Genomic DNA, 25,716 nt, shown 5'->3' with positions numbered 1-25,716 from the left:
AACAAATTCCCAAGAAAGAAGCGGCTCTTCAAGAATCCACAAGACGCTTATGCAAAAAAAGATGTTTCAGAATCAACCAGCTTCTTAACTCCTCCCACAGACTCCAAAATGCTGTCCACTGCGGTGTCCATCACCAGGCCTGCGCGTTTCGCATGCAAGATGCAAACTTGAATGGGACAATGAATTCGAAATCACTTTGTTTCACTCAGAAAAAAAGCAAAAATGAATTCAAAATCACCACATTATTAGTTCGAAACTGAATGAGAACAAACTGAACTCAAAAACATCAGGTTGTAGTAGATGGAAACTCTGATCAGAGCCGGAATGAGTTCAGAATTGCAACTTTATGAATGCAAACGCGGCAAACTGAATCCAACTGGAAACCAATAAACATTCGGAGCTTTTAAGTCACTAATGAAAACAGAAAAGAGAAAAAAGAATTAAATCGAGTTTGAAATCACCGCAAGAGCATTTCACGCAAAGTGCAGGGGTCGCATATTCTGGGCTGTGGGCTGCGCCTCACCTCCCGAAATTATTTCGTCAAGAATGTAATTAATCTGAACAGCAACAAACAAAAAGACATAAAATGGCAATTCACCAAATATTTAATTCAAAAATGCAATTAATTTGAACTGCAGCAAGCAGCAAACACCCGAACTGGACACAAAGACGCCGAAACATGAATTCCACAAACTAGCAGGTTTTTTCTGCTGCTTTGCTGCTGCAAAGCAGCAGCAAATCCCCCTTTTGAGTTTTTAAACCAAATTGAAACCAAGTTATATCGTGGGGAAAAGAAACTGCTGCTTCTAGAAGCAATTTGCAAACTGAAAGCACCTTCTCGTGGTGAAAGACGAGGTCCAGTTCGCAGACATTTTCAAAACAGGCATCCAGGACCTGTACGAACACCTGAATGCAGCAAAAGAAAAGGAAAAAGAAAAAAGGAAATCAAATTATTTTCCAAAAAGCTGCTGGAAGAAAGAAGCAAATGTCTGCCGCACTGGAGGCAGATGCTCCATTTTGCAAAACACACAAATGAGTGTCATTTTTCCCATATTTAAATCCAAAAGAACCGCAAGAAAGAATTTTTATTAATTTGTGATTAGATTTAGTCTGGCTGTTTTCAATTTAAATGAAAGTCTATTTGAAGCACTTGGCATTCATTTCCTTTTGCTGCGCTGCTGCTGCTGCAGCAAATTCAAAGAAATGACGCACTTGAATGAGGTCCAGAATCCCCAGCTCGCTCTCCAGCTCGTCCGTCACAAATATGAAATAGAGAGTTGCAAAATGCCTTCAAGAAATGTCTCAGCACAAAACAAGAAACCCCCATAGCCCTGCAGTTGGTGGCGCTGCAGCAGCTGCTGCCACCGAAGCGCTGCCGCAAGAAGTGCTGCTGCTGCTGTTGCAGCTGCTGCTGCTGGCACAGCTGTTGCTGCTGGCACAGCTGTTGCTGCTGGCACAGCTGTTGCTGCTGTCACAGCTGTTGCTGGTGTCACAGCTGTTGCTGCTGCCACAGCTGCTGCTGCTGCCACAGCTGTTGCTGCTGCCACAGCTGTTGCTGCTGCCACAGCTGCTGCTGCTGTCGCAGCAGCTGGTGCTGCAGTTGCAGAGTTGCAGCAGCATCTTGGTGACTGCGGTTCAGCTGCGATCTACTCTAGCTGCTGCGCGACGTGCTGCTGCGCGACGCGCTGCTGCAGCAGCGGGGCTGCTGCAGCAAGGGTCAGTGCCCTCACCTGTAAATGATGCGGTGATTCGGGCCAAATAATTCTTTGTCTTCTGTGAAGCAGCAGCAGCCGTCATCGGGGCGGCGGCTGACTGCAGCAAAGAGGCGTTTCATGACATGCTGCTGCTTCTCGTGTGGCTGCAGAGGCACCGGAGAGCGACGCCGCAGCAGCTCGGAGGGGCTGAGCGGGCGGAAAAGAAAGAACTCCGAGGGAAAAAGGGAAATTTTGCAGAATTTCAAAGCAAAAAGGACTTACTGTGCCGTCGTAGAAGCGCACAATGCGAGGCTTGCCGTGGGTGTTGACGACAAAGACGCATCTGATCATGGTGGGACGCAGCAGAAGTCGAAAGGGCTGCCTCCTTGCGCGAAACTTCGAAAGGAATTCCAAAAAAAAAGCCAACACAGAGCAGTAAAAGACAAAAAGGCGAAATTAGATTTGGCTGGATGCAGAGCTTTCCCGCCTCCAGGGAACTCTGCGAGGGGCAGCACGACAGCCAGGGGGGGTTCCGGGCGGTGCCGAACTTGCAAAAGAAAACTGTCCCTCACTGGAGTTTTTGCATGTTTATGTTTGTTGAATGTTTTGGCGAAGTTTGGTGGAAAAAAAGGGGCATTTAGTTCGAGAGAAGGAGACGGGAAGCAGCGCAGGTCCTGGCGTTCGGCTGCCACTGGGTGGAGCTGCTGGAGAGCAAAACGAGGGGAAAATGCTTTTTTTCGCGGAAAACGCGAGAAAATTGTTGTGCTATTTTGTTTTCGATAATGTTTGATAATGCAAAGGTGCATTTACTGTTGAATGGGTCCAGTTCCGAGCCAGGGGAGCCTGAGTAGGGCACAAGTAGCCTCCTAGTGTCGTTGCCCTAAACTCGCTCCTCTGTCCGCTGTCCGCAGAGGACTGCAGGAGTTGGAAGTTTGCGGTTTCTGTTTTTCCCAATTTTATTTTTGCAAAAAAGGGCTTTTTTCTTTTTCTTTCGCCCCTTTTGCTTCTTCCCGCAGCGGCTCCCGTGTTTTGCCGCGCAGTTTCTGCAGGACGAAGCTCTGAGGGGCGCACTGTTCGTGTTCGATCGTGCCCTGGGGGCCCGCCGCTAAACCCCGGAGTTCAGCTTTCCCCCCAAGTTTCGGGGCCCTTTATTTTGCATTTGCGGAGGGATTTGCTGTTTGGAGTTGCTGCTGCTGCTGGATCTGGGGTGTATCTCCAGCGCGAGGTTGCTGCTGCCCTGCGAGAGAAGTCGCGCCTGCGAGGGGAAATGCGGGTCTTCTGCGCGCTGCTGCTGCTCGCGCTGCTGCTGCTGCAGCAGCAAGCTGCTGCTGCAGCAGAACTCTACCAGCAGGCCCCCCCCCAGCTAGACACGGCCACGGGCGCGGAGGGGCTGCCGCCCGCTGCAGAGGCGCGGCTGCCGCGCCCCGAGGAGCTGCCCCCAGCGCATGCAGCGCATGCAGAGCTGCATGCAGAGCTGCATGCAGCGCATGCAGCGCATGCAGCGCATGCAGCGGGACTTCCCAGCAACGAAGACCCGCCGCTGCCCCCCGAACTCCTCGAGCCTGCACTCATTCAAGACAGCACTCTCGAGGCCTCTTCGGAGCTTTGGGACTCTTCTCGCGAGGGCCGCCCCGAGAGCCACGCGCTGCCGCTGCTGCTGGTCCTCGGAGTGGCTTTGCTCTGCTGGCGCTTCCTGCTGGGCCGGCGGAAGGTGCTGCTGCTGCTGCTGCTGCTGCTGCTGCTGCTGCTGCTGCTGGGTGCAGGCGTGCAGCTGCGCGCGCGCCGTTGCCGCTGCTGCTGCCTGCGCAAAGCTGCTGCTGCTCAGTCCGCCGTGCAGCTGCATTCGCTCCGCTCCCGCTGCTGCTGGCTTCGCAAAGCTGCTGCTGCACGCAGCTGCGGGCTCTCATTCTCTCGCTGCTGCTGCTGCTGCTGCTGCTGCTGCTGGGTCCTCAGAAAGATGCTGCTGCTGCCCTGGAGGAGCAGGAGCTGCTGACGCCTTTCGGGGAAGCCCCTGTGCCCCCCGAGTTGACTGAAGACGAAACCCTGGAGGGAAATATGCTGCAGCCGAAGTTGGTATTGACGGCTTTTGAAGAAGACGCGGAGGCCGGCAAAGATTTTGCTGCTCCAGACGTGCAGCAACCCGCAGCAGCAGCAGCAGCAGCTGCTGCTGCTGCTGCTGCGCCGGAACAGCCCGCGCAGGAGCAGCAACGGGAGTCAACAGGACAACAGGAAGTGCCCCCGATGCAGCAGCCACACCAAGAAGTCCCGCTGGCCTTCTACGAGCAAAGTGGGGATGATGAGTGGGAAATATTGGACTCCGAGGATGTGGAATTGGAAGAAGAGCAGCAGCAGCAGGCCGCGCCTGCAGAGGAAGTGCAGCAGCCAGCAGGGGTTCCCGCGGGTCCTCAAGAGGAACCTCGAGAACTTGGACAGCCTCAGGAGAAACCAGAAAAAACAGAAGTGCCGAAAGAGGAAATAAAAGAACAAAAAGGGGGTTTTAGGGCTCCAGAAGAAGCCAAAGAGTCTGCAGATAAACAGAAAGTGGAAGAGGCGCCCGCCGAAGAAAAGGAGCCGAAAGAGAAAACTCCTGTCCAGGGACCTTCGCAGGAGACGAAGCCCAAAGAAGAACCAAAAGAACAAACGAAGACTGAAGAAAGAGAGAAAGAAGAAACTGTGCAGAGTGTATGCTCGAACTCGAATATTTGCATGCAGTTCTCGGGTGTATGCGCAGCTGCATCCCCGGGCTTTCTTGGCTCGCCAGGTGTCTGCATTTCTGTTTTGTTTCTTTTTTGTTTGTTTATTTGTGTTTTTCAGCCCAAAAAGGAAGACAAAACGAAGCCTTCCCAGGAGGGATTCTTCTCTTCAGTGCGTTCACCTTTCTGCTCTCTGTCCTGGCAGTTCTTCTTTCAACTTAACGCAACATTGCAGTCATGCCTACTTGCACGTTTGCCTACACTTTTTGGTGGCTGTTCTTGCATGCATTTGCAAATTGCAAACGTTTGTGCAGCTGCATTTCCATTCATAGTGAAGGCACTTTGCTGCAGAAGCGGCGCAGAGTTTGCTGTTTGCTGCTGCGCTGTGGCTGTGTGCTGCAGGGAGTTCGCGCTCTGTATAGGGTAGGAAGAAAAGAGCTGAAGTTTGCTGCGTAGAGTAGAGAGTGGCACTTTTCTGTTTGCTGGTGAAGAGCTGCAGAGAACAGCAGCAGCCACAGCCCACTCACCGTTTCTTTGCTTATTGTTCTGCTGTGTTTCTGCGTGCAGGCAGCAGTACGTGTGGCCCAGGGAGAGTAAAGTAGAAGTGGCATCTGTCTTTGCACTTTGCGTTTTCTCGCGTGTTCGCTGCTTGTTGGGGTGTACGTACACCCGCGCGCACTACTTGTTTGTGTGCATGCAGAGGTATATGTGGGAAGCGACGGTGACCGCGTGGAGATTGTGGGGACTGTTAGATTTCCGAATCGGTGCGGAAATTGAGGACGGCAACGGGGGCAGATCTGGCTTGCATTATTTTGACTAGTGGCATTCGAAAAGTGCAAAAGAATGCGAGCACTTTCTGAAAAGATTTGCCTTTTGCAAGTCGCATTTCCGGGCAAAGGCTCACCGTGGGGTGTCCGCGCTGGGCCCGGGGGCGAAGTGCAGGCGCAAGTTTGTCTTCTCTTTTGGCTTCAGTGCGTCGGCTGTGCTCTAGTTTTTTTTGCCGCGGCGAGCTCTTTAATTTGAATCCCCTCTCTGCTGCTGCTGCAGCTGCTGCTGCTGCTGCAGCTGCTGCAGCAGGCCAGAAGGACGCGCCGGGCTCGCTGCAAACTTGCACAAGCTGGAGCAACAGATGTGTGGTAGTGTTCCCTTAGCATCTAATTTGAGCCGGGACCCGTGAAGCAATTCGTGAAGCGAAATGCGCGCTATTTGATTAAACCCCAACCCTTGCATGCAGGTCGCCTTGGGCTTGCAGGAGCAATGAGCATATATGCCCTTGTCAGTGCAAATATTGCTTTGTAGTCGGCGGAAGCTCCGGGAGCAGCAGCTGCTGCTGCTGCTGCGCTGCAGCAGCCGCAGCGCTGCAGCGGCTGCAGCGCTGCAGCGGCTGCAGCGGCTGCTGCTGCAGTGGCTCCCCGTGCATGTCTGCCCCTACCTTTTGCTCTTGTTCCTGTCGAGATGTACAGTCAGTTTTAAAAACCAACTTACTCGTTGGGGTTGCGTGTTGGCCTCCATTCTTTTCCCTGCTCGTTTCCGGCACGCGCCAGTGCCGTCAAGAAGATTTGAAGAAACTAAGTTTGAATCTGTTAGTCTGAGTTGAACGAGGAATGAATAACCCAGAAATTGACAAATACATAAAAAGAAAGCAATCAACTTAGATGCCGGAGCTATCCTTTGACAGTATTCTGTATGGTTTGAAGAAACCAAGTTTGAAAGTCTGCGTTGAACAACAGGAAAATCCCAGAAGTGTGTTCTGCACGGAAAGCACTTTTGAGTAACCCGGAAATAAACAAATGCTTTAAAAAAAGGAAAGCAATTGACTTACTTGCCAGAGCTATCCTTTGACAGTGTTCTATATGGTCTGCAGAGAGATGCTTTGAACAACTCTAGATAAAGAGAAACGGCACCAGTGTCGAAGGGCTCAAAACTGCGATGTAGAAGGTTTATCTTCAGGCTATGACTTATATTTTTCTCGTTACAACTTATAATTTTTTCGTTACAAAGTGAAACGAGAAGCAATTTGGGCTAAGACAGTGGAGCTGGTGCCCGATGCCTCCTTTGCTTAGCCCTCAAGTTATCTCGGTGGAGTTTCCCGAGTTCTGGGACACAGGCATGTTCTAAAGAACAATATATTGACTAGACTTCAGTGTTAAGCAGCAGAAAAGAAACAAATACAATGAGCATATGCAGAGGCCGGGGACGGCCACTCACAGGCGTTCAGGAAGTGGATTTCCGCGCTGCATGCACTGAACAGAGTTCTTTTCAAATGGATTTCAAAAAGTGTTGGATAAATAAGTTTAAAGAGAAGTCCAGACACATATCTTCCTATGACGATCGCTGACGTGGCGTCGAGTGAAGCTTGAAGTCGCGGCTCATTCGTTGGCTATTCCAAAAATCAAATTTCACTTCTCTGCGGAGAAGTAAGATTTCCTAATCTGCACACTGTTCGGCGCCTGGCAGTTGCGCCTACTTGTGTCTCGTAGTTGAATCTGCAAACTTATGGGCGGCTATGGCACTCATTTACTCGAAATCAGAGGCAACCTGAATCTCTTTTAGTGCTACAAGGAAGAAAGTGAAGAATATTCTTGGAGAAAACAATGTTTAAGACTGAAATCTCAATAAATAGACGCCTGTTACAGCTCAGTTCTCGTTCGCTTCAAGCTGCCAGCTGTGACCTAGCCTCTAGAGCCCCTCTAAAGTTTGCTAGAATGTTTGCTAGAATGTCTAAATCGGTCCTGAATTTGAAAACTAGGGGGGGCATTCCAGGCATTTTAGCAGTCAGCGAGGGACCCACGTTCCACAGTCCCACGGAAGCGCAGTCAAATGGACTAAGCAAACTAGACTCCCACATGTGTGGACATGTGTTTGCACTTAATCCATGTGTTTACCAATATCAGTCATATTATAAGGCTACGGGTCAGCAAAACACTGTGCACATACAAAGAGCCAGATTTCAGGATTCCAGTATCGCTCGCGTCTCAAGACGCGGGACAGGTCAATTTTCCCTGCCTTTTGCAGAGATGGAAAGTAGGTATTCAGCCCATAAGTTAGTTCAAGTTAACTTTCAATTACAAAAAGTGCCAAAAAAACGGCGTTTCCTGTGTGCATGCAGTAACACGCAAGGCCTCTGACTATGGACTGCAGTGAAGCGTCAGGCCTAGGAAAAGGGGCGCCGCCTTGCAAACAGCACAGAAAGGGAACCAATAAATCCAAAGTCCTTTATTTAAAAAAAGATTTGGATTAAGCTTTTTATGTTCTATTACATATTGTGTTGGTTCAAGCCGGCAGAAAGCTGGATCGGGGCCTTTTTCTCTTGCGGATCTACAAGCAAGGACATTCGGCGCCCTGCTCGGCTGCGGCCTCAGGCCTGCCTGTGCAGTCAAAACTATCAGGAATTGCTTCAAGAAACGATTGCATGAATATTTTTGAAGGGCTTTTGGTTGCTGTCGCGTAGTTGCCGTGAGAAAAGGGCCGTTGGAGATGCGGTCCAGCCAGTTCCACTCACCCGGCAACGAGCGCGTGGGACAGGCTGATTTACAAGGGAAATTTTATGGATGAATATCCGCTCCCTTGCATTTAGACATTACCTATATCGACGTCTAGACGCTGGGAGTTTTATTTTACCCGGTTCCTGGCACAGCATCTCCCCGGGTGGTTAACTGGTGCTCTAACCGAGGCCACCAGTTCTGTTCCTGCGCGGCGTCGCCTTAAGGCTGATTCGCGCAGCACACCGGTTTTGACTTCTAAAACAGTTGCGGAGGAAACTCTTTCTTTTTCCAGAGCTGCGGAAAACAGCTTCGGGCGAAGTGTTTCGAGCGAGACGACTTTGAACTGAAGGAGCTGCCCGCGAGTCCTTGTTTGCGACTATACAGCGGTGCTTCATGCATTTATGTCGAGCGGATCAACGCAGGGGCTTTTCTGCCCAGCCCAAAATCTGCCTGCTGTCGCCCCAAAGAGGGGACGCCAAATCAAATAGAGTGCAAAGATGGGGTCTATTCCTGATCAGAACGGGGGATCTGCCGGGGCCAACACAGCAACATCGCAAGCACTGATAGCCAATAATGATAGTGATGAAAGCGACCGCCTCAATCTGTCGCGAGGCGTGTCAAAGCCTGCAGAATTGTTCTGCGGAGAGGAAAACCGAAGCCTCACTCCCGCACAATCCGTGCGCAAGACGGTTTCGTTTAAGCCTGCATTAGCCACCGAATTCGAGGGCGCCAATGGAGGCCCCACCTCCATGATTTCGAGTGTACGTTCAGACAGTCTTTTTCAAACTGGCGAAGAAATTCGGCGCACATTCACCAAAGCTGACAGATCAGTGACCGGAAATTTAGGGCAAAGTTTCAGACAGCTAAGCGGGTGTACAGAAGAGGAGGAAGATGAAGAGAGCTCCGCTTTTGTCCCGATCGTCCAGGACTTGAAGCCCACTGAGCTTCAAAAGGCTGGGGACTCAAAGGAAAGCAAAGATCCTGAGGCGGAGGCTGCCCCCGCCTCCACTCCATCTCCTCCGCTGCACAAGAGCATTTCTAGTCGAATTCTCTCGGCGCTGTCAGCGCCTTTCCGTGAGCTTGCTGGCGGCGAGCTGAACTTCACGTGGGCGTACAAAGAGGCGACAGCTCTACACCGCAGCAGGCTGTCCAAAGACGCTTCTGGGAAGAGCTCCAAGAGCTCCAGTCCGAGCCGACCCTCGACGGACCATTGGTCCACTCGTCTATCAGACGGGCACCGAGCTGCCTCTCGGGACCTGCAGTACTTTCCGCTGCAGTTCGTAGACAAGGAGGCGGAGGCGGAATACGTGGCGGTGACGAACTACCAGTGTTCTCTCCGCATGTCTATCTACCTGCTCCTACAGCACTGTTTGTTGCTGCCAATTCAATTTACTATCTTTCTTTCTGACCCGGAATCCAATATGTGGTCCATTTTGGCCAGGTGGTTTCTTCATCCGCTTCTTTTTGCTTTCGTTATCGTCACACTTTTCGGCCTTTCTCTTGCGCTCGCGCTGTTGTACCCAAACATCATTCCTTGTGGTGGAGGCTACTTCTGCAGGATTTATGCAGCACAGGTGGCATGCGCATACTCCTTCGCGGTAAACAAACAAAATGGCTCGGCTTTAAACCTTATGTAAAGGTTTTAAACCCACGCTCACGCGCATGCCCGCTTGCACGCAAGAGCTACATAGAGCACGGAATGCATGCAGCATTTACATTTTTTACATTATTAAATACATTTTGTGAACTCAGAAGCTGTATATATATATGCATGCATTGCGCCTGGTTTGATTTCACACATTCTACTTTCTGCTGTTTTTGCAGTTCTCCGGTTGTATGAGCGCTTCCTTGATAGTGGGGCAGGTGTACATGAGCAAGACTTTCAGAGAGCAGCCGGAAGAGACAATGTCACAGTTAAGTTTGGGAGTTATACTGATGAATCTGTGCAGTCTTAACACGGAAATATCTATTTTGTACGTGTACTCTTTTGCCTCCACCCTCCTCTTTATGGATCTAATTGGCCCGATACTCACAAAGTGGACTGTGGTGCTACATTTCCTAACTTCCGTGGGACTCACGGCTCCCTTTATTGTGGGCTACGTAGACGGGAAGCTCTTTAGTCTGTGTACTTTGTAAGTATGACACTGTATAGAGTTGCTCACATGAGCGTTTCCAGCAAACTGCTTAAGTAGGCAATTAACTGGCTGGCTGGTCGGCTGATTCTCATGCACCAAGAGAGAAAAAGTCCTTCGCCACCTCTGAGGCTTGTCTCGAAAACACAAAAGGCATGCATGTCTTGTGCTTTGCGTGCTTTTTTCGGTGCATTTATGCAGGCTCTCTGTTGCTGCGATCTCCACAATTCTGACGGCCATGGCTTACGCAGGCCGTCTGTCTGGCGAGTTGCAGCACCGACTGCTGTTTCACCAGTGGAGAGTGAGAATTTTTCTACTTTGCTTCTCGGGTGCTGCCCCGCGCGGAGTTGCTGCAGACTGAAGCAGAGCAGCCTCTTTCTTTGGCCTAACCCGTCTGTCTATCCCTGCTGCTCTTTGCAGCGATCACGACTGAGGCTCATAGAGCTCCTCAATGAAGGCGGAGAGAGGGTCAAAAACCGCACAGCAATGGAAAACGTAGTTGGAGAACTTGAACAGGTAGGGTGTAAGCTGTCCCACCTGAGCAGCGCCTCCTAGCCGACTATAGGTAGTCAGGCAATGCGTTAACTTTTTCAAAACGACGACACAGATTGTTTGTACACTATGATTACTTGTATGTGCTTCTTGCCTTCAACTGTCTTGTGCTAGTTCTCGCTGTTTCCATGCGCATGTGTGTGTATGGATGCATGCGTGATGCCATGGATGGCATTGTAACTGTTCATGCCTGCATCTCGTGATCCGTGTCTTGCCTTCTGCTGCTCCATCAGTGTGGGAAAATTTTGCAGCATATGAGGAACGTCGACCATGATTTTGGGGAGGAGTTTACCGAAGTCTTCAGAATTATTTCTGAGTACGCTTGAAGAAGGGTGAAAAGAAGTGCCAAAACCAGAATCGCTTGCGCACTATCATTATTCGTTGATCTACTAAGCCTTGACAGTACTGCTGTGAGAGTTTTTGTAGTTTTATTCAAGTGAGTCTTTTCCTGGATTTGCAGCTGTCGCCGAAAACTGCTTGCCGGAGAGAATCTGTACACAGTGGACTTTGGTCATGCAGATGTAAGGGCCCCCACTTTGCTTGCCGAACGTCCACTCTTCAGAGCTTGCCAACAAGAAGGTAGTAGCCGCTCTGTAGAGGCATAAAAAGATTGTTTCGCCGCATTCATTTCGGAAAACTGCTGAGACGGCTTGCCTTCGCGCATTTGCAGAGGTTCAGCAAACCTTTCTTACAATTGTTTTCTCAATACGGAACCGAGCCAGTGGAAAACGCTCGCAGTATGTCTCATCAGCGGTCGCTGACGGCTTTTCAGTCTATGGCAGCGCGCAAGTCTGCGGACATGCTTGCTCAAGCAGGTACGCAAATTAATGCAGGCAGTGCGTCTTTACAAGCTGAAGTTTGTATTTGACCCTAAGATAAAGATTTTAATTCTTTGCTTTGTCCTCTCCATAATCGTGCTTCATTCGCCTCTCTAGTTAATTCTGTCTCTTTTCTCTTGCTCTAGTCTGTTCGCTGGCTTGCGTTTCTTCACTGCCCATGTCAAATCATGTTCGGGCACCAGAAAACTTCCAGTTTTTATGTTTTTGACCTACAGATCTTCGGTTTTCTTGCGATATCCGCCATTCAAGTCAAAGCGACTCGGATGAAGAGCCTGTAAAGAAGCAAGCAACGCTACAACGAAAGAAGGTATCGCGGCATCTCATTTGCCCTACAAAGAATGTTTCGCCGAATCTGCGTGACTGTTCAGCCCAATACAGTTGCTCCACTCCTTACATTTTCTTCTTGTTCTGCTCTAATATCGCTGTAGCTCTTGGAAGCGTCGGAGCGAAACGCGCCCGCAATCGGCCAACAATGGGCGTTCAGCGTGCTGGAGGTGCGCAGAACCCTTCCTGGTTGCTTGCCACGGTTGTTAGCGAGTAGTTGTTCCTTTTATACATTTTAGATTCAGAACTGTGGATGGTGTAGCTTAAGCTAGGCGCTTACTAGGCAGCAATAGATAGTGTGTGCTTAGGCGCACTGAAGCCCACGAAATGAAAAGCGTAATGGAGCGCATTAAACTGTCCTTAACTAAACAAAAGATCTTTGAAGCATCACATGCGTGTATTTCTCTAAATCTGCAGGTTGAAAAAGAAGTCCAAGGGTCCCTCTACGTTATTGGTGTCGCCTTGTTGGGGCCCTTTGTTACAGACTGGGGCTGCAGCAGCGACGAGCTGTGTGACTTCCTGTGCACCTTGCAATCTCAGTATCAGAAGAACCCGTATCACAATCATGCGCATGCAGCAATGGTAAAGCAAGCTGCTCTTGGAAAAACTGAATCTACCGCCTTGCTCCCTGTTGCATGCATTGGTGCCTCAATCTGAGCGAACACTGCTGTTTTACTTTTTTGTGGCTTGATTGGGCAGGTGGGCCACGCCACAGTTTGCATGGCCAACATGCTCGGCGTCTGGCCACTGTAGGTCACAGCCCTGTCCGCATTATTTACATCCCTCTCACATTCACAACCACATAGGGGACAATCGTGAGCGGTACATGATTTGCGCGCGTACAACAAAGCCCCCATTGCCGTTTTGAATATGCATTTAAAAGTGCGGCAAGTGCAGTGTTTTTAAGCGACGCGTTCTAACGAAAGTGCGAACAGGATGGAGCCGTTGGAAAAAGCGGCACTTGCCGTTGCGGCACTGGCGCACGACGTGGGCCACCCTGGACGCACCAATCAGTTTTTCGTGGCTTGCTTCGACCCCTTGGTGAGTATTATTCGTTGCATTCTCCTGAAATTTGCTCAACAGTTTCTAGACATCGGGAAGAATTGGCCTACTTCTTTGAGGTGTTTTGGCACACTGGAGGTCACGAGAGCTTGGAACTGTAGGCTCTTAGAGTTTGTGCCACCGCAGTGACTTACTTCAATCCAGGTACCGATGCTGTTTGCAGGCTATTATTTACAATGACATTGCTCCCCTAGAGAATTTCCATTGTTGCCTGTGTTTTCGAATTCTCGAAAGGTACAGATTACTGGCAGTACCGCTAGAAATTTGCTGTCCTGATTCTTCCTCTCCTCTCGTTTCTGTGCGTTCTTGTGAGACGCTGTATACTTGAGGCCTTAAGCGCACATTTGTACGAATGTATTGCAGTGAGTAGATTCGTCAACAGTTTTTACTGGACATAACACCTCACTGAAGTTCAAACCATGAGACGAAGAGTTTTTTAGCTGTGTGTTGTCGTTGCGTCACTAAGGAAGAGCTGCAATATCTTTTATTTGTTGTCCGTTACCGCATTCCGTCTCGTGCGAGCGAAGATCATAGAATGTATACTGAGTACCGACATGAAACAGCACTTTGAAGACATCTCCAAATTCCGCATGCGCCGACAGAGCGAGGAATTCTCCATACGTTCTAGTGCAGAAGATCGCTGGGCGACTTTACGAATGTGCATAAAAATTGGGGATCTCTGCCACACATGCCTTCCGTGGCCCGATCATTTCAACATGACCTGTGCCATCACAGAGGAATTTTATCAGCAGGGAGACGAGGTGAGCAAATTGGTGCTCAGGAGTCAAAAAGCAGCATTGAATGGGCAGCGTTCGACTGTGAAGCAAGAGATGCACTTAGTTCACTTGCGGTTCTCGTTGCTATTGTGCGGCAATTAGTAAACATTGCGCGCATGTTTCACTTTCATGTATTGTTTTCCTAGTAAATGCTGCGCACGCCCAAAATGTCATTTTGTAGAGGCGCACCAATACTGCTGCACAGTTTTTCGCACTCTGTTGCTTGTTACTTGGCTTTCATGGTTCCGTCTGCATCAGTGTCTTCGTTGCAGGAATTAAGGCGGGGTCTTCCGATATCTCCACTGTGCAGTCGCTCAGCCAACATGGACATCGCAAGGTCGCAAGAAAGTTTCTTGTCGTTCGTAGCGCGCCCCCTTGTTGCGGAGCTTGTTGAACTGGATGGACATAAACGAGTAGCGTGCGTTCTTGCACTGCAGGAACTTGTAATGTATAAATCTGTTTGGTTGCTCCTGTAGAAAACTCGTTCCTTTTTAGCAGTTACGAAAAGTGACTTAATTCCGAGTGGCAGCAAGGGACTGTTGTGTCTCAGTACGTATGGGAACTCCTACGCCTTTTGTGCTGCTTATCACAGAGCAGAAGTGCTATCACTTCTGGAAGCAAATATGAGCCGGTGGAGAACTATGGCTGCTGAGGGAGCTCCTGTAAAGTTACCCGCAACAGACAAACACACCCAAAGTCGAACTTTTACCTTGCACGCCGTTCGCAGTCTGGCTGGCCCTGCCCTATCCTTGTCTCAGTCTAAAACAGCCATTATATCGGGAGAAAAGCGATATGGTGAAAAACGAGAGGAAAAGGTGCCGCTTCGAAGTACTTCACGCATTGTTCACGACGATACGCTACGTGAGAATCCACACAGAAGTGTAAAGGGAGCGTGTGCACGTGATTTTGTGTTACTGCTCAGAAGCCGTTGCTTCAAAAACGTAGCCGAATAGGGCAAGTAAAGCTGGCGTGCTATCTCTTCTAGACAATTTTATTTTGCTTGTGCGGTGTGCGCTCGCAGCGACATCCCTCCTGTTTGACTGGATGGCTGTCTCGGAAGAAGCAACTTGCCAGTGGAGTCCTCGCTTCACAGTTGACAGCGTCAATCAGGACGTAGCAAATCCAGCAAAGCAAGGTGAAGACGGAAACGCGGCCGCTGGTTCCTCCTAGCTCGCGGTCTTGTGCTGAGTTGTAGTGAACAATGCACGAAGACCATTGCCGCTGAGGCCGCCTGCAGAGGCTGCCACTGTATGCGCAGAAGAATGTGCTTAGGAACAGTTTGATGAAATGATGAAGTCTGTGGACGGCGGCGAAATCCTGGCTCAAGATGGAGCAGGCTTGCTCCTCTACTGTTTGGCTCGCTAAAATCCACACTGCTTGCTACTTAGCTACTGGCTAAATCTGAGACACGGAGAAACAAAAGTAGCAAAGCATTTCACTGTTTTTAAAGACTCAGGTTTGGACAAGGAAGAGAGGGATAAACCTCTCTGAGTTTTGAACCGATTCGGGTTCATGGCACTTTGCACCACTTTGGGAACACCGAAGTCGTCTATGCAGCCATTTTTGCCGGAGTTGCTGAACAAGCTGCAGGAGTTACACTTCACAGAGCACGGAACATACCAAGACTGTTTTTGCTGTTCTTCAGCAGCAACCCAACAATTCGTGCGCACGCGTATACTCGCCCCTGTACTTGTTGCACGGCAAAAAATAAGAGTCCGTCTTTAGATCAGATAGTAAGGAACAAAGCGTCTCTGTGGTGGAAGGGATCAGTATCCTGTGCTCTTCCTAAGCAGCTGCCACACGGCGCATGCGGTTCGCGCTCGCGCTTCGGATGCTACGTTCGTTTTCGTATTACACTCGCAGATTCAGGGTGCAGCGTTTCAGTCATGTTTCCTGTCTGTCTTATCTTCTGCAGCGGCGGCTTGCCGCTGTTGCATTTTGTGCACTGCAAAGTTGTGAACGCGGGCGCCGTTGACCTCAGTCATGATTATTTGCTCGCGCAGCCATTCCAAATCCGCCGCCTTCAGACACACATGGATATGGGCTGGTTACTGATCTCCCTTCAGTGGCTACTGATTGCTACTGAATGGGAAACAAGCGCATCAGTCTTTCAATCGGCAGTTTCATGCTTTACTTGCTGTTAGCACCGATCTGTATGGATAGGTAAGCATGTTTCTGTGCCCAATTCAAAGCAAACCTGGCTTCACATAATGCACCTAGATGCACCTGTGGAAAAACATTAACTCGAAAGGATACACGAAAAAGGCCTGATTTGACTCACCGCTTCCCCTAGATACTTCGTTGCAGAGTTGAGGCTTTTGCTGAGCACTTCCTCTGCTTCCTCGAGGGTATATTCCACAAAGACATCCGCCTGCGCCAGCCATGAAACGTAAGCAGAGTTTGAACTGTTACTAGTGCCACGTGCACTACACGCAGAATTAAAGCGTACTGTAAATATTCATGAATCCCATTCAAACAGGTCCCAATGATTCATGACTGCATCTGCCTGGACAGATGCGCAATTAGCAGGCACTTCTTACGGCTAGCCAGAGGCACACTGTATCCTTTGGCGGAATGGTAGCCTGCACGTAGACTGTTTCTGCCAGCTGCAGACGTGTCGTTAAATCCCCATCCTTTCCCTCTTTTGCTTTGTCCTGTAGTCCAGGAAACTCACAAGAGCCACGAAAGAATGCAAAACAACTTCTACAGCACAAACCAACGTGCATGGGCGCAATAAAACGACAGCTTTTGCTCCGCTCACCCGCTGTTTCTGCAGCATCGCCACTGCCTCCATGGTCTCCTTTATTGCGACTGCCTTGGCCCGCAGCATGCATTTTTGTCCAAGAAGAGACCTCTCCATGAAACGATACTTCCTGGGAACACAGAAAATGACACTGGCTAGCCCACATGCATCAACCAGCTAAGCAAACGCCACACAAGGCATGCGGTCCCAGTAATGGCTGTTGAGAATTTGGTAGGGGGAAACGCGTGGTTCCAGCATTACTGGAGAAGCTCTTTTAATAGCCATTCAACGGATGTTGGGTCACAGGACCCTACGAATGACTCCACGTTCTCCTGCAAAGGGACAAACAGAACACCGAAAGATGACAGGCTCGAAAAACCACACGGCTTGTGATGGCAAGGGTAAGATGCATGGCTATCTCAGGGTGTTGCAAATGCTTCGAGCAGGAAGTGGCTTCAGAAGACGTCCCGCAAATACCACTGCGGAGATTCTGTGCCACTATGAATCAGTGTTTAAAAATGATGGGCACATGCACAAGATGCTCGGGTCATATTCTTGACTTGTCCCTAAAGTGCATAGTTTAGGGTCAGGCCACAAATACAACACGGTGTCCGGATACATACTATGAACTTCGCCCGAGGAATGTTTCTGTGCTCGCCATCCTTCGCGGCAATGACCAGATTCTCCAATCGCATAACCTGGGGAATGTTCAGCAGAAGACAGTAACGGAACTTCTGACCGTATCGTGCGTCTGCACTGCAATATATCAATTGTGCATCTACTCGCTACTCCGTAGGTAAGACAGAGCATCACGGTACACTGTCTGATGTGCCGCAGCCATACATGGAAAGTATAGCCTGGGTGAAGATGGATCCACGATCATCAACTCAGGGCCCCTACACATAATGTTCATGTACTGCCTAACCTTACCGGTACCTCGGATGCGTCACGCGCCATCTCGTTGCAGGTCAGGCCAAACAGAAGACGGCGCGCGGAACACCAATTTGCAAAGTTAGTGTATGCCAGGGATCTGGACACAAGAAGTGCTATGTGAACCAGCAGGGTGGCGGGTCGCTGTCGCTTGACGCTTGCCACTTCAGGCACTAGTTCCTCCGTTGTTCCATGCCGTATATTTCAGTGGCAAGTGTGTTTGTTTCCCGCAAACTTCTTGAAATACACAGCAACGACTAAACGGTAGCCACGCAAGCTCCCCAAATTGCATGCATCACCGCACACAGAGAGCCTCCAAGGAAATAAAAAGATCTTAAGGGTAGGTATCACACATGTAGTGAAAATGGTCACAGAAGAATAAAATCCTTGCCACACGTAACGTTGTAGTTCGAATAGCTTACTCGTCAACGCCCGAGTCGAGGCATCTTCCAAGCACCGGTCTCCCGTGGGGCCCCCATCACTTACGAAAAATCTCGGGGTTAGTTTCTCTCCACAATCTCTGCATAACCATATTTCAGGGTAGTCTGTAACTGCAGTTACTAGAATGTATTAGTGAGCACTGCATCATCGATGCGTAGTTTGGAATGAAATGTCCAAAAGCCTTCTGTTCCAGCATCTACAGCAAATCTGCTCGCCCGCGCTGCACGACTTGCAAAGGGCCATCGGCGCCCATGGGACTCAACCCAGATGTGCAGAACAGCCCGACAGAAATGGCAGCGATGGTCTCGGCAATAGCGCTGAAGTCGCTCGCAGTGCTACGAGTACGCCTTGTGAAGAGATCTCCAGACATTGCAGCACCCACACCTGCCTCCCCGCTACCAGCGACCTCAGCTTCAGAGACAGCTGTCACATATGCAACGAATGTACTTCCCCAGCTGTTAGCAAGAGTGGCGCTGACAATGCAGAACTCGTTGCTCGCCGTATCTTCTCTCGTTCCCAGCCTTTGGCATCGCCGTCCCCACCGTATAGCATCGACACTGATGGAACCTCTCAGAATTCTCCCAGCGGGGTGACAACTCCATGCAACAATCACAGTGCGAACTGCGGCTGCCGTGTATCGGAGGGAGGCGTTACCTGCACGAGTGACATTTTTTCGATTGACTCAGTTTCTCTTGCCTCCGCAGTGCTTACCCCTCATCTTCTCCAGATCTTTCGTCGCGTCTGGGAAGACAGCAACACAAACTCTTGGTCGTCTGCTTCCTCGAAGATAGGGCTGGGGCCCTCTGACCCATCCCATATTTCGAGTGTAGAAGTATGGAAACTGCGCCCGAGTGCTGAAATCAGCAAGCAGATCAAGCTTTGGGGTAATGAGGCCCTTCGACGGGGTCGCTTAGCGGCTGCTGAAGCTCTCTACTTAGCCGCGATCATGCTTCTTCCAAGCAAAAGCGGCAAAGGCGAAGGAAGCGACGCTCTATTTGCTGTCTTGTCTGCAAATAGGGCTCTTGCTCTCTTGAGACTTGGACGAGTCAGGGAAGCGGTACGAGCGGCTACAGTTGCTGTTGCTACCGATCCGTTGTACCGTAAGGCGTGGCATAGGCGTGCAGCCGCTCTGGTTAGTTTACGGGAAAAAGTAAAAGAACATTTCCATAGTGCCGGCAGTAACTTCAACAACAGAAACTCCCACAGCAGCGCATCGTGGAATGAAATTATTCGTTCTTGCCTACAGCATATCGACTATGAGATAGCCGAGGCTCAGAGGATGTCGATGAGCCAAGCAAAGCCAACTGATGCACAAGCCGCAGCAACCGGTATGCTTATTGGCACTTGCGGCTGCGATTCCAATGTAGCCTGTAGCCGCTCTTCGGGATCTAATGCACATCAGTTTTGTTCACGTAGACTCTGGATTAGGGGAGACGTAAATCTGCAGCACAACGAGAAAGGGTGGGGCATGGTGACGACGAACGGAGAGGTGGCTGAACAGGAGGGTGATTCGTCTCTTGTTTTGGAAGAAGAAGCATTTGCTGTGTGGGTACACCCTAAGCACTGTGCAGCTATCCCGAAAATCCCCTTAGCAGATACGTTCCCGTGCTGTGAATTATCGAATTCGCAAGCACCGCACTCCCTGGAGCTGCACGCGGATGAAACCATGCGCCGTGCGTGGGAAGAGCTTGTTGAAGAATCTGCCGTTAGCAAGATGTGCTCTTCAGAAAATATGGGGAAAGAAGAATCTGACGTTTCTGTGGAATCAGCTGATGGAGTTCACTTTGTATGTGCAGGCTGCGCAACAGTACCAGCTAGAGCGGAGGCAGCTGCAAGTATGTGGCATTCACGAGCGCTGGACTCTTGGAACGTAGCAATTAATTATCTACTCAGGCCAACGCTGCCTGTTGTACCGTGTGGCTCCTGCACAGGGGCTCTCTTCTGTTGTCACGCCTGCAAAGATGGCTCCTCTCACAAACGCGTTTGTAGCCTCCCTAAACACGTGGATGAGGATGAACACCACGAGTGCTGGATGGGTATGCAAACGGCGCTGAAGCAACACAACACTACAGATAGCACAGGGGAAGCAGGTGAAAAGTCTGCAGCGTGCAGCGCATTGCTGCCTTTAGCACTGTCGCTGCCGGATCCCCATCGACACATTGCGCGGCAGCTGTTAGCATCCCTTCTGCCGTCAACAACTACATCGAGTAAACTATTAGAGGCGGAGGGCCAGTGTGCCCTAGCGCGGTCTGCGGTGAACGCGGAAGATGCCCTTACCTCTTCCGGACTAAGGAAACTAAGGGAGCCGGCGTGGCAGCAGCTGCTTACAATGACTTCCTCTGTAGTTGTAGACAGCACCAAGATTACAGATTGGTTGCTGAATGCTGCATGGCTAGCTGGAGACGCTGTTGCTTCCGGCCGAGTGCTGCAGTGTGGCGGTCGTTGTCTTCTATGCAAGTCGTTTCTGAGGCAGGCACCTACGGTTGTGGACTCTTCAGTCCGAGAAGCAGCGTTGCAATCGACGCAGACAAGGGCGACGGAAACAGAAGACGCCCTCGTCGAGACAGCTAAAATCGGGTTGTGCTCGAATTGCTGCGCATGCTGTCGGGCATGGTGCTCTCATTGCTGTGCTGATGTGCCAGCTTTGCAGTCCAGTAGGGTCACATTGGCGTGTCAACCATGTTTCCCTAGGTGCCTAGTTGCTGCAGCGCTGCATGCATATGGCGTAGCCTGTTGCAACAGCTTCACAATTCGTGTTATGTGTGATCCCGAGGAAGATGCCGTTCCTGCTGGCACTGCATTTTTCCTCGCAGCGTCTCTCCTTAACCATTCATGCATCCCGAATGCTTTTGCAACGTTTGGAGAGCCCAGCCTCCGAGGGCAGCGAGATCAAAAGCGCCACGGCGACTTTGCGCATTCCTCCAGTCTTCAAGACGTGCGGTCTTCTTTGAGCAATGCCAGCGTCTCCGGGCGCGGAGCCCTTCTACAGATCCGCCTATGTACACGCGGAAAATGTAAAGATTCCCAGGAAATTTGTATTTCTTATGGTCCAATAGTAGGCCTGCGAAATAGCTCATGGGGATCTCGTCAAGACTGGCTTTTAAGGAATGCAGGTTTTTTTTGTCTTTGTCAGGTGAGCGTAGGCAGCTTGACTACTCACGCAAGCAGCTCATTACAAGTATCTCAGCAACGTAGAAAAGGCAGATTGCTCAAGCAGTTTCCCCTAGCTTCAACGCTTGAATAAAGATGGAATTCTTGTGCATCATTTCTTGCGAACAGGCGTGCCAGGCTCCGCGTTATGAAGGTAGCTTAGCCATTGCTGGAGATATACCTTTTCGGCACGAGCTATTGTGTGGCCACCCATGTCCCCATTGCACCTCAGCACCACGAGTGCATCAGCTCTTGGAGGAGGTACAGCGAAGTGACTGTAGTAAACAAAAACGATATGTGCTTCTTGAGGCAACTGCGCTGCACAGACGCAGCTTAGATTCGCGCCTTCGCGGAGGTTCGGTGCCAACAACTCAGCAGCGGTTCCAAATGGGAATGCCCTTCAGTGGCTTTTCAGTACTTTCGAAAATGCCCGCAGAAGCACTTAACTTCATCGCAGTCTATTCCAAATTGCTTTTAACCACGCTGACTGAAGGGGAACCGCAGCATCCGTGGACGAAAACGCAAGCATTGGCGATACTGGGTCATTCGTGTGCACGCTTGTGGACCCGTGACGTTTCGGCTAGTCCTGATCCACCAGTCGTTGTAACGTCAGTTCTGAGTAGTAACGGGCCTTTCTTCGTGTGCAGCGGCTTTTACTGTCTAAATTGTCGCGCATGCTTCGCGTTTGATATTCTTGAGAACAGACGAGCAGCCACTGTTGTGCAACTTGACGGCTTGCTTCAACGACTTGGAAGCTCCGTCACGTCCTTCGTCAGTAGTAGGGGAGTGCGGAGCTGCATGCAATTCGCGGATATTCTAAAGGAGACCATGCGAGCAATTTCTGATGCTCTTGCTGCCAATGGCTTCTTGTCGGCTGATGCGTGGCGAGCTCTGCACGCTGTGGCCAGGGCAGCTTACGCGCAGGCCAAGATCGCTCACCGTGAGTGTGGAGATAAAAAAGCGTATCTCGAGCTGCTGAATTTCGCAGCAATGTGCCAATCTGCGGGAATCTACGTGTTACTGCAAAGGCTTCCTTTTAGCTTGGAACAGCCAGAAGTGTCTGCTCAGATGTACAAGGCTGCAATGCTTTTCAGCCAAGCAGGCTGTATCATCGAAGCCAAACAGATTCTGAGAGCAGCAGGCGAAGCTGCAGTCCATTCGTGCGGGTTTCACAGCATCACCCATTGCTTTGTAAAGGAACTACTACTTTGGCTGGAGGAGATGCATGTTTAGTGCACGCACACACGCCTACACTTTTTTGGATTCTTTTTTTATTCAGGTGCCGAAACAACTGTGGATATGCAGATACTCATATGCAGTTACTACGCACACAAGCATGTTTCCATGACTTTCTTTAGGAAGGCGCAGTTTCCCAAAACAGTTGCTGCCACCACGAAGTATAGTGTCTACTTACCCCTTGGGGCAGGGAAACGGCACAGAACAATCAGAAAGTCAGCTATGTTGTTCCATCTCGTTAAAAGCGACAAGTGTGTCACTTCATCAAAACGACCGAAGTACTGATCGGGAAAAATGAAAGCTTCCTCCCGCGCAACGGACTCCTCTTCAAATAAGCTGCCGTGCATTTGGGAAAGAGCAAAAAAGCGCCGGCACCCCATGCTTGTGGGACGACAAAACATAATTGGAAGGCGAGCAAAGCCAAGAAGATTACGACTAGCCTCTTGGCCCCTTGCCAAATGCACACGCGTGCACGAAGGGGCAGAAGTGCTATGCGTTGCTCCTGCTGGAAGGCATTGTAAGCGAATCCATGTTACACACGTTTATGGGCAGCACCTAGAACGAACGAACACGTGAAGACTGGCTCTTGTTTACGCCGTGGGACCTGCCACTCTAGGAGTCATTCGGCTTCGACTGTTTGATGCATTTTGTCATATTTGCCCATATGTGTTTCCAAGAGCGGTCTTGTTGAGCAGAACCTCGTGCTGCAAGTGGCGTATGCTGCGCTTCCAGCTGTCGTTCTTCACTACTATGGGGCACGCTTCCATAGATAGCATTGGCACCAAGTTCAACGTGGCAATGCTCCGTAGTTTTAACAGCATCGCCTTGTCACGTGTTGAACTCTTTGGCACAACGATAGCTTCCACGTCCTTCCTGAGCTCAAAGTAATTATACAACTCTGTTTCTTTATTATTGATCTCAGCAGTCAGATGCTAATGTAGTTTCGGCCTCACCCAAGCTTGATTTCTCCGTGGATGTTGCAGTCCAGCAATGCTGGTATGTCAGCGCCTGTGGCTGCTGATGGCTTCTTAGCAAAAGCCTGCAGAGACACACTCCATGTATATCTCCCACTTCTCCGAAGTCCGCGCTGTGAGTCGGGAATGCCTGCTGCTTGAGCACTGGAAGCATAAAAGCCGCTTGGTCCTTTGGACCTTCGACGCCGTCGATGCGTGGGAATGTCGTAGGGAACCATAAGTATAGCAACTATGCGCAACATCTAGTAATGGCATAGCGCATTTGTCAAAATGTCGTGCGCACTTACGGCTAAAGCTCCTAGAGCGTCAGGTCCAAATGTTTCCAGAACATGCCACGGGCTGTTGAGAGTGGCAACTAAAGGCTCATGGCCGAACGCCAGCGCACTAGACCCGCAGCTTTGGCTAGCTGATATTGTGGTTCTAACCCTGCAAGCGTAGATTCGCGAGCAAACACTATCCGTTGCAAGAAAAGACTTCCGCACACAGGCAACGCAGCATCCGCTGAATCCCTTTTGTGCGCGTTAAAGAACACACTTCGCTTTTAAAAGGAACCATGTAGGACTCAAGTACGTACCGCACGTGATCTTTCAGAATTAGACAAGCTTCGCCAGTTTGCGGCTCCCATGGAGGCTGAATTCTGCAGTTCACGCTAACGTAGCCATATTTCGGATGATGCTCCGGTCTGACGGACTCATGTTCATACAAGCCAGAGTAAAGTGCTTGCTCCCTTTCGTTACATTTCCGCAGATACGTTGAGTCGGTCTGTGGTATTTCAAAGTGTGACCTGAGTGAAAGGCCCACAAGCAGCTGCGCCAGATTTCCGTACAACGCTGACTGCTGCGAAATAATGTACCTAAAAGCTGCACTGTAGCGTCGAAATGGCGTAGTCGCTGGCTTTACCTAATGCACCCCCCGTGGTCTAGGTGTGGAGTGAGGCTTGCAATGTCAAAGTATATGAGTATTGGCGCGCGACTCAACAGAAACTGCTCCAGACAGTCAAGTGCCGCATTAATATCCCGGGCCCCTTCAAAAGCTTTCGTGAGACGGTTTTTGGCCTCTGCACTTTTCTGAACGGATTGTTTTGCAACCAGTGCCATAACTGCCTTCTGGATGTCTGTCAGCGCACGCAGTTCTGGAGAGTCTGTAGTGCCAAGGCACTGCATACAAAGCGATTGAAGCTCAGGAGACAAGTTCGGGAACAATCCATGGAAAACTGAAGATGCTAGTGGCTCATATGTTCCCACGCCTGACCATATGTTAGTTTGCGCTGTCAGTCGCCTCCCAAGCGCACTGGTAGCCATGTAAGAAGGTCGCACAGCATATTCTGTCGGAGCAGCACTGTCAATGCGTGGCTTTCTCGGTTGGCCAGATGGAAGTGGCGTTCGCCCCAAGCGGTACTCATTCCCACTTTTTCTGTCGCTGAAGCTCCCAGTGCTGCTTCTCCTCCTAGAAGAAGACTTTCCATCTGTTTCTCCAGCCGATCTACAAAGAGGTTCTATTCGCTTTGACGTACTCCCGTTGTTTTCCATGGCGAATGGAGAGTCCTTAGTATGGCTGCGACAGAATATTCATGAGGGCAGGAGAGCAACGGAATTGCGAGCCGGAAAACTGCAGGGAGCATTTTCTGACCTATAAGGGGCTCAAAGCTTCGTACGTCTACGTCTACGAAGCTCGGATTATAGTTCTATGGCCGCAAGAGCCTAGCGGGTTGCACCTGGCAGTTGTGCTCCGATTCGACGTCAAAAGGCCCTGAGGTGAATCACGTGATGCCCATTCATGCTGCTTTGCAGCTAAAGAATCAGTGTTCTGCTCAGGACTACTCTTGGAGAGGCTCGAGTCCTCGTTTCATAAGCCGAATCATCCACCGCAGCGGACTCTGGCAGCTGCAGAGTCGTTCCAACTGACAAAACACTGGCGTATTCCGCTGCCTGAAGGCACCACACTGCAGTTTGGATCTATTAAATTTGCCATATAGCAGCGGAGTTTTCTTCCACATCTTCAGAACAATCGACAGCTGTAACTGGGCTTATCAAAAATATATTGTTGTGGCAGAACAAGGCAGCATCACTCACGCCAGAGCCTTCCTCTTCCTTCCTGCAGTTTATATATCTTCCACGGCTCCCACGAATTCCCCCTTACGAAACCCAGGAACAGCAAATAGATACTTGGCACACATTGTGTTATGCATTGTGATGCAACCACCGAACCTCGCAAAGCAAAGGCAGTAAACAAGGCAAGACTGCATTCGCCGCGCTAACTCAAAAGCAACTAGATGAAAGGCGGTTCCCAGCCGCTATTCCAACTGCAAACACTGTACTGAATCCAAATACAGTTTCAAAACTCCAAAGCGAACTCACTATCATTCCTTAACGACCCCCCTAACTAGCTACCTGACACTATCTCTTTCGATGCACCGGAGATTGTTCTGCACACCTAACTCACACTCCCATTGAAACCCTCCTCTCTGTCGCCTCGCGAGCCACCACTCCGAGCCATCTGTAGGTACCTACCGTCTCCAGACAAGCTGCCCGCATGTTTGTCAACAGCCCATTCAGATGACCCGTCGGCAGACCCCCGCCGCCGCCGTGACAACCCTTCGACACTCTCCGCCAACTGCGAAGACGTCTTGCTTAAGCCGCGTTCGTCGCTCTCATATCTCCTTTCCAGAGACCTAGTCATTGTCAA

At 50.2% G+C, this 25,716-nt stretch overlaps 7 protein-coding genes across 7 annotated transcripts; 3 read left to right on the top strand and 4 right to left on the bottom strand.

The window, feature by feature from the left end:
* Positions 1-1,256: 1,256 nt before the first annotated feature.
* On the bottom strand, positions 1,257-1,797 carry ENH_00059620 (hypothetical protein; the record flags this gene model as incomplete). The annotated part of the gene is made up of 2 exons (XM_013581903.1): positions 1,257-1,594; positions 1,731-1,797. 2 exons carry the CDS (start codon positions 1,795-1,797, stop codon positions 1,257-1,259), a joined length of 405 nt encoding a protein of 134 aa, XP_013437357.1.
* Positions 1,798-2,961: 1,164 nt separating this feature from the next.
* Positions 2,962-5,207, top strand: ENH_00059610 (hypothetical protein, conserved; the record flags this gene model as incomplete). The annotated part of the gene is made up of 5 exons (XM_013581902.1): positions 2,962-3,405; positions 3,648-4,376; positions 4,509-4,559; positions 4,790-4,810; positions 5,088-5,207. 5 exons carry the CDS (start codon positions 2,962-2,964, stop codon positions 5,205-5,207), a joined length of 1,365 nt encoding a protein of 454 aa, XP_013437356.1.
* Positions 5,208-8,369: 3,162 nt separating this feature from the next.
* ENH_00059600 (phosphodiesterase, putative) lies at positions 8,370-14,727 on the top strand (the record flags this gene model as incomplete). The annotated part of the gene is made up of 15 exons (XM_013581901.1): positions 8,370-9,470; positions 9,697-10,004; positions 10,206-10,305; positions 10,425-10,520; positions 10,790-10,872; positions 11,017-11,077; positions 11,227-11,371; positions 11,611-11,702; positions 11,824-11,889; positions 12,137-12,301; positions 12,419-12,468; positions 12,655-12,760; positions 13,830-13,975; positions 14,150-14,418; positions 14,579-14,727. 15 exons carry the CDS (start codon positions 8,370-8,372, stop codon positions 14,725-14,727), a joined length of 2,937 nt encoding a protein of 978 aa, XP_013437355.1.
* Positions 14,728-15,437: 710 nt separating this feature from the next.
* ENH_00059590 (prefoldin subunit 3, putative) lies at positions 15,438-17,257 on the bottom strand (the record flags this gene model as incomplete). The annotated part of the gene is made up of 7 exons (XM_013581900.1): positions 15,438-15,578; positions 15,839-15,928; positions 16,098-16,211; positions 16,319-16,430; positions 16,562-16,632; positions 16,924-16,998; positions 17,231-17,257. The coding sequence occupies 7 exons, from the start codon at positions 17,255-17,257 to the stop codon at positions 15,438-15,440; spliced, it is 630 nt and encodes a 209-aa protein (XP_013437354.1).
* Positions 17,258-17,840: 583 nt separating this feature from the next.
* ENH_00059580 (hypothetical protein, conserved) lies at positions 17,841-22,054 on the top strand (the record flags this gene model as incomplete). Its single annotated transcript, XM_013581899.1, has 2 exons — positions 17,841-20,804; positions 20,951-22,054. 2 exons carry the CDS (start codon positions 17,841-17,843, stop codon positions 22,052-22,054), a joined length of 4,068 nt encoding a protein of 1,355 aa, XP_013437353.1.
* A 653-nt stretch (positions 22,055-22,707) lies between these two features.
* ENH_00059570 (hypothetical protein, conserved) lies at positions 22,708-23,249 on the bottom strand (the record flags this gene model as incomplete). Its single annotated transcript, XM_013581898.1, has 2 exons — positions 22,708-22,930; positions 23,011-23,249. The coding sequence occupies 2 exons, from the start codon at positions 23,247-23,249 to the stop codon at positions 22,708-22,710; spliced, it is 462 nt and encodes a 153-aa protein (XP_013437352.1).
* Positions 23,250-23,927: 678 nt separating this feature from the next.
* Positions 23,928-24,560, bottom strand: ENH_00059560 (hypothetical protein; the record flags this gene model as incomplete). The annotated part of the gene is made up of 1 exon (XM_013581897.1): positions 23,928-24,560. One exon carries the CDS (start codon positions 24,558-24,560, stop codon positions 23,928-23,930), a length of 633 nt encoding a protein of 210 aa, XP_013437351.1.
* Between the last annotated feature and the right edge of the window lie 1,156 nt (positions 24,561-25,716).

Source organism: Eimeria necatrix, genomic scaffold (genome assembly GCF_000499385.1).
Source record: "Eimeria necatrix Houghton genomic scaffold, Enh_scaff506, whole genome shotgun sequence".
NCBI lineage: Eukaryota > Apicomplexa > Conoidasida > Eucoccidiorida > Eimeriidae > Eimeria > Eimeria necatrix.
This window is presented reverse-complemented; position numbering and strand designations above follow the sequence as displayed.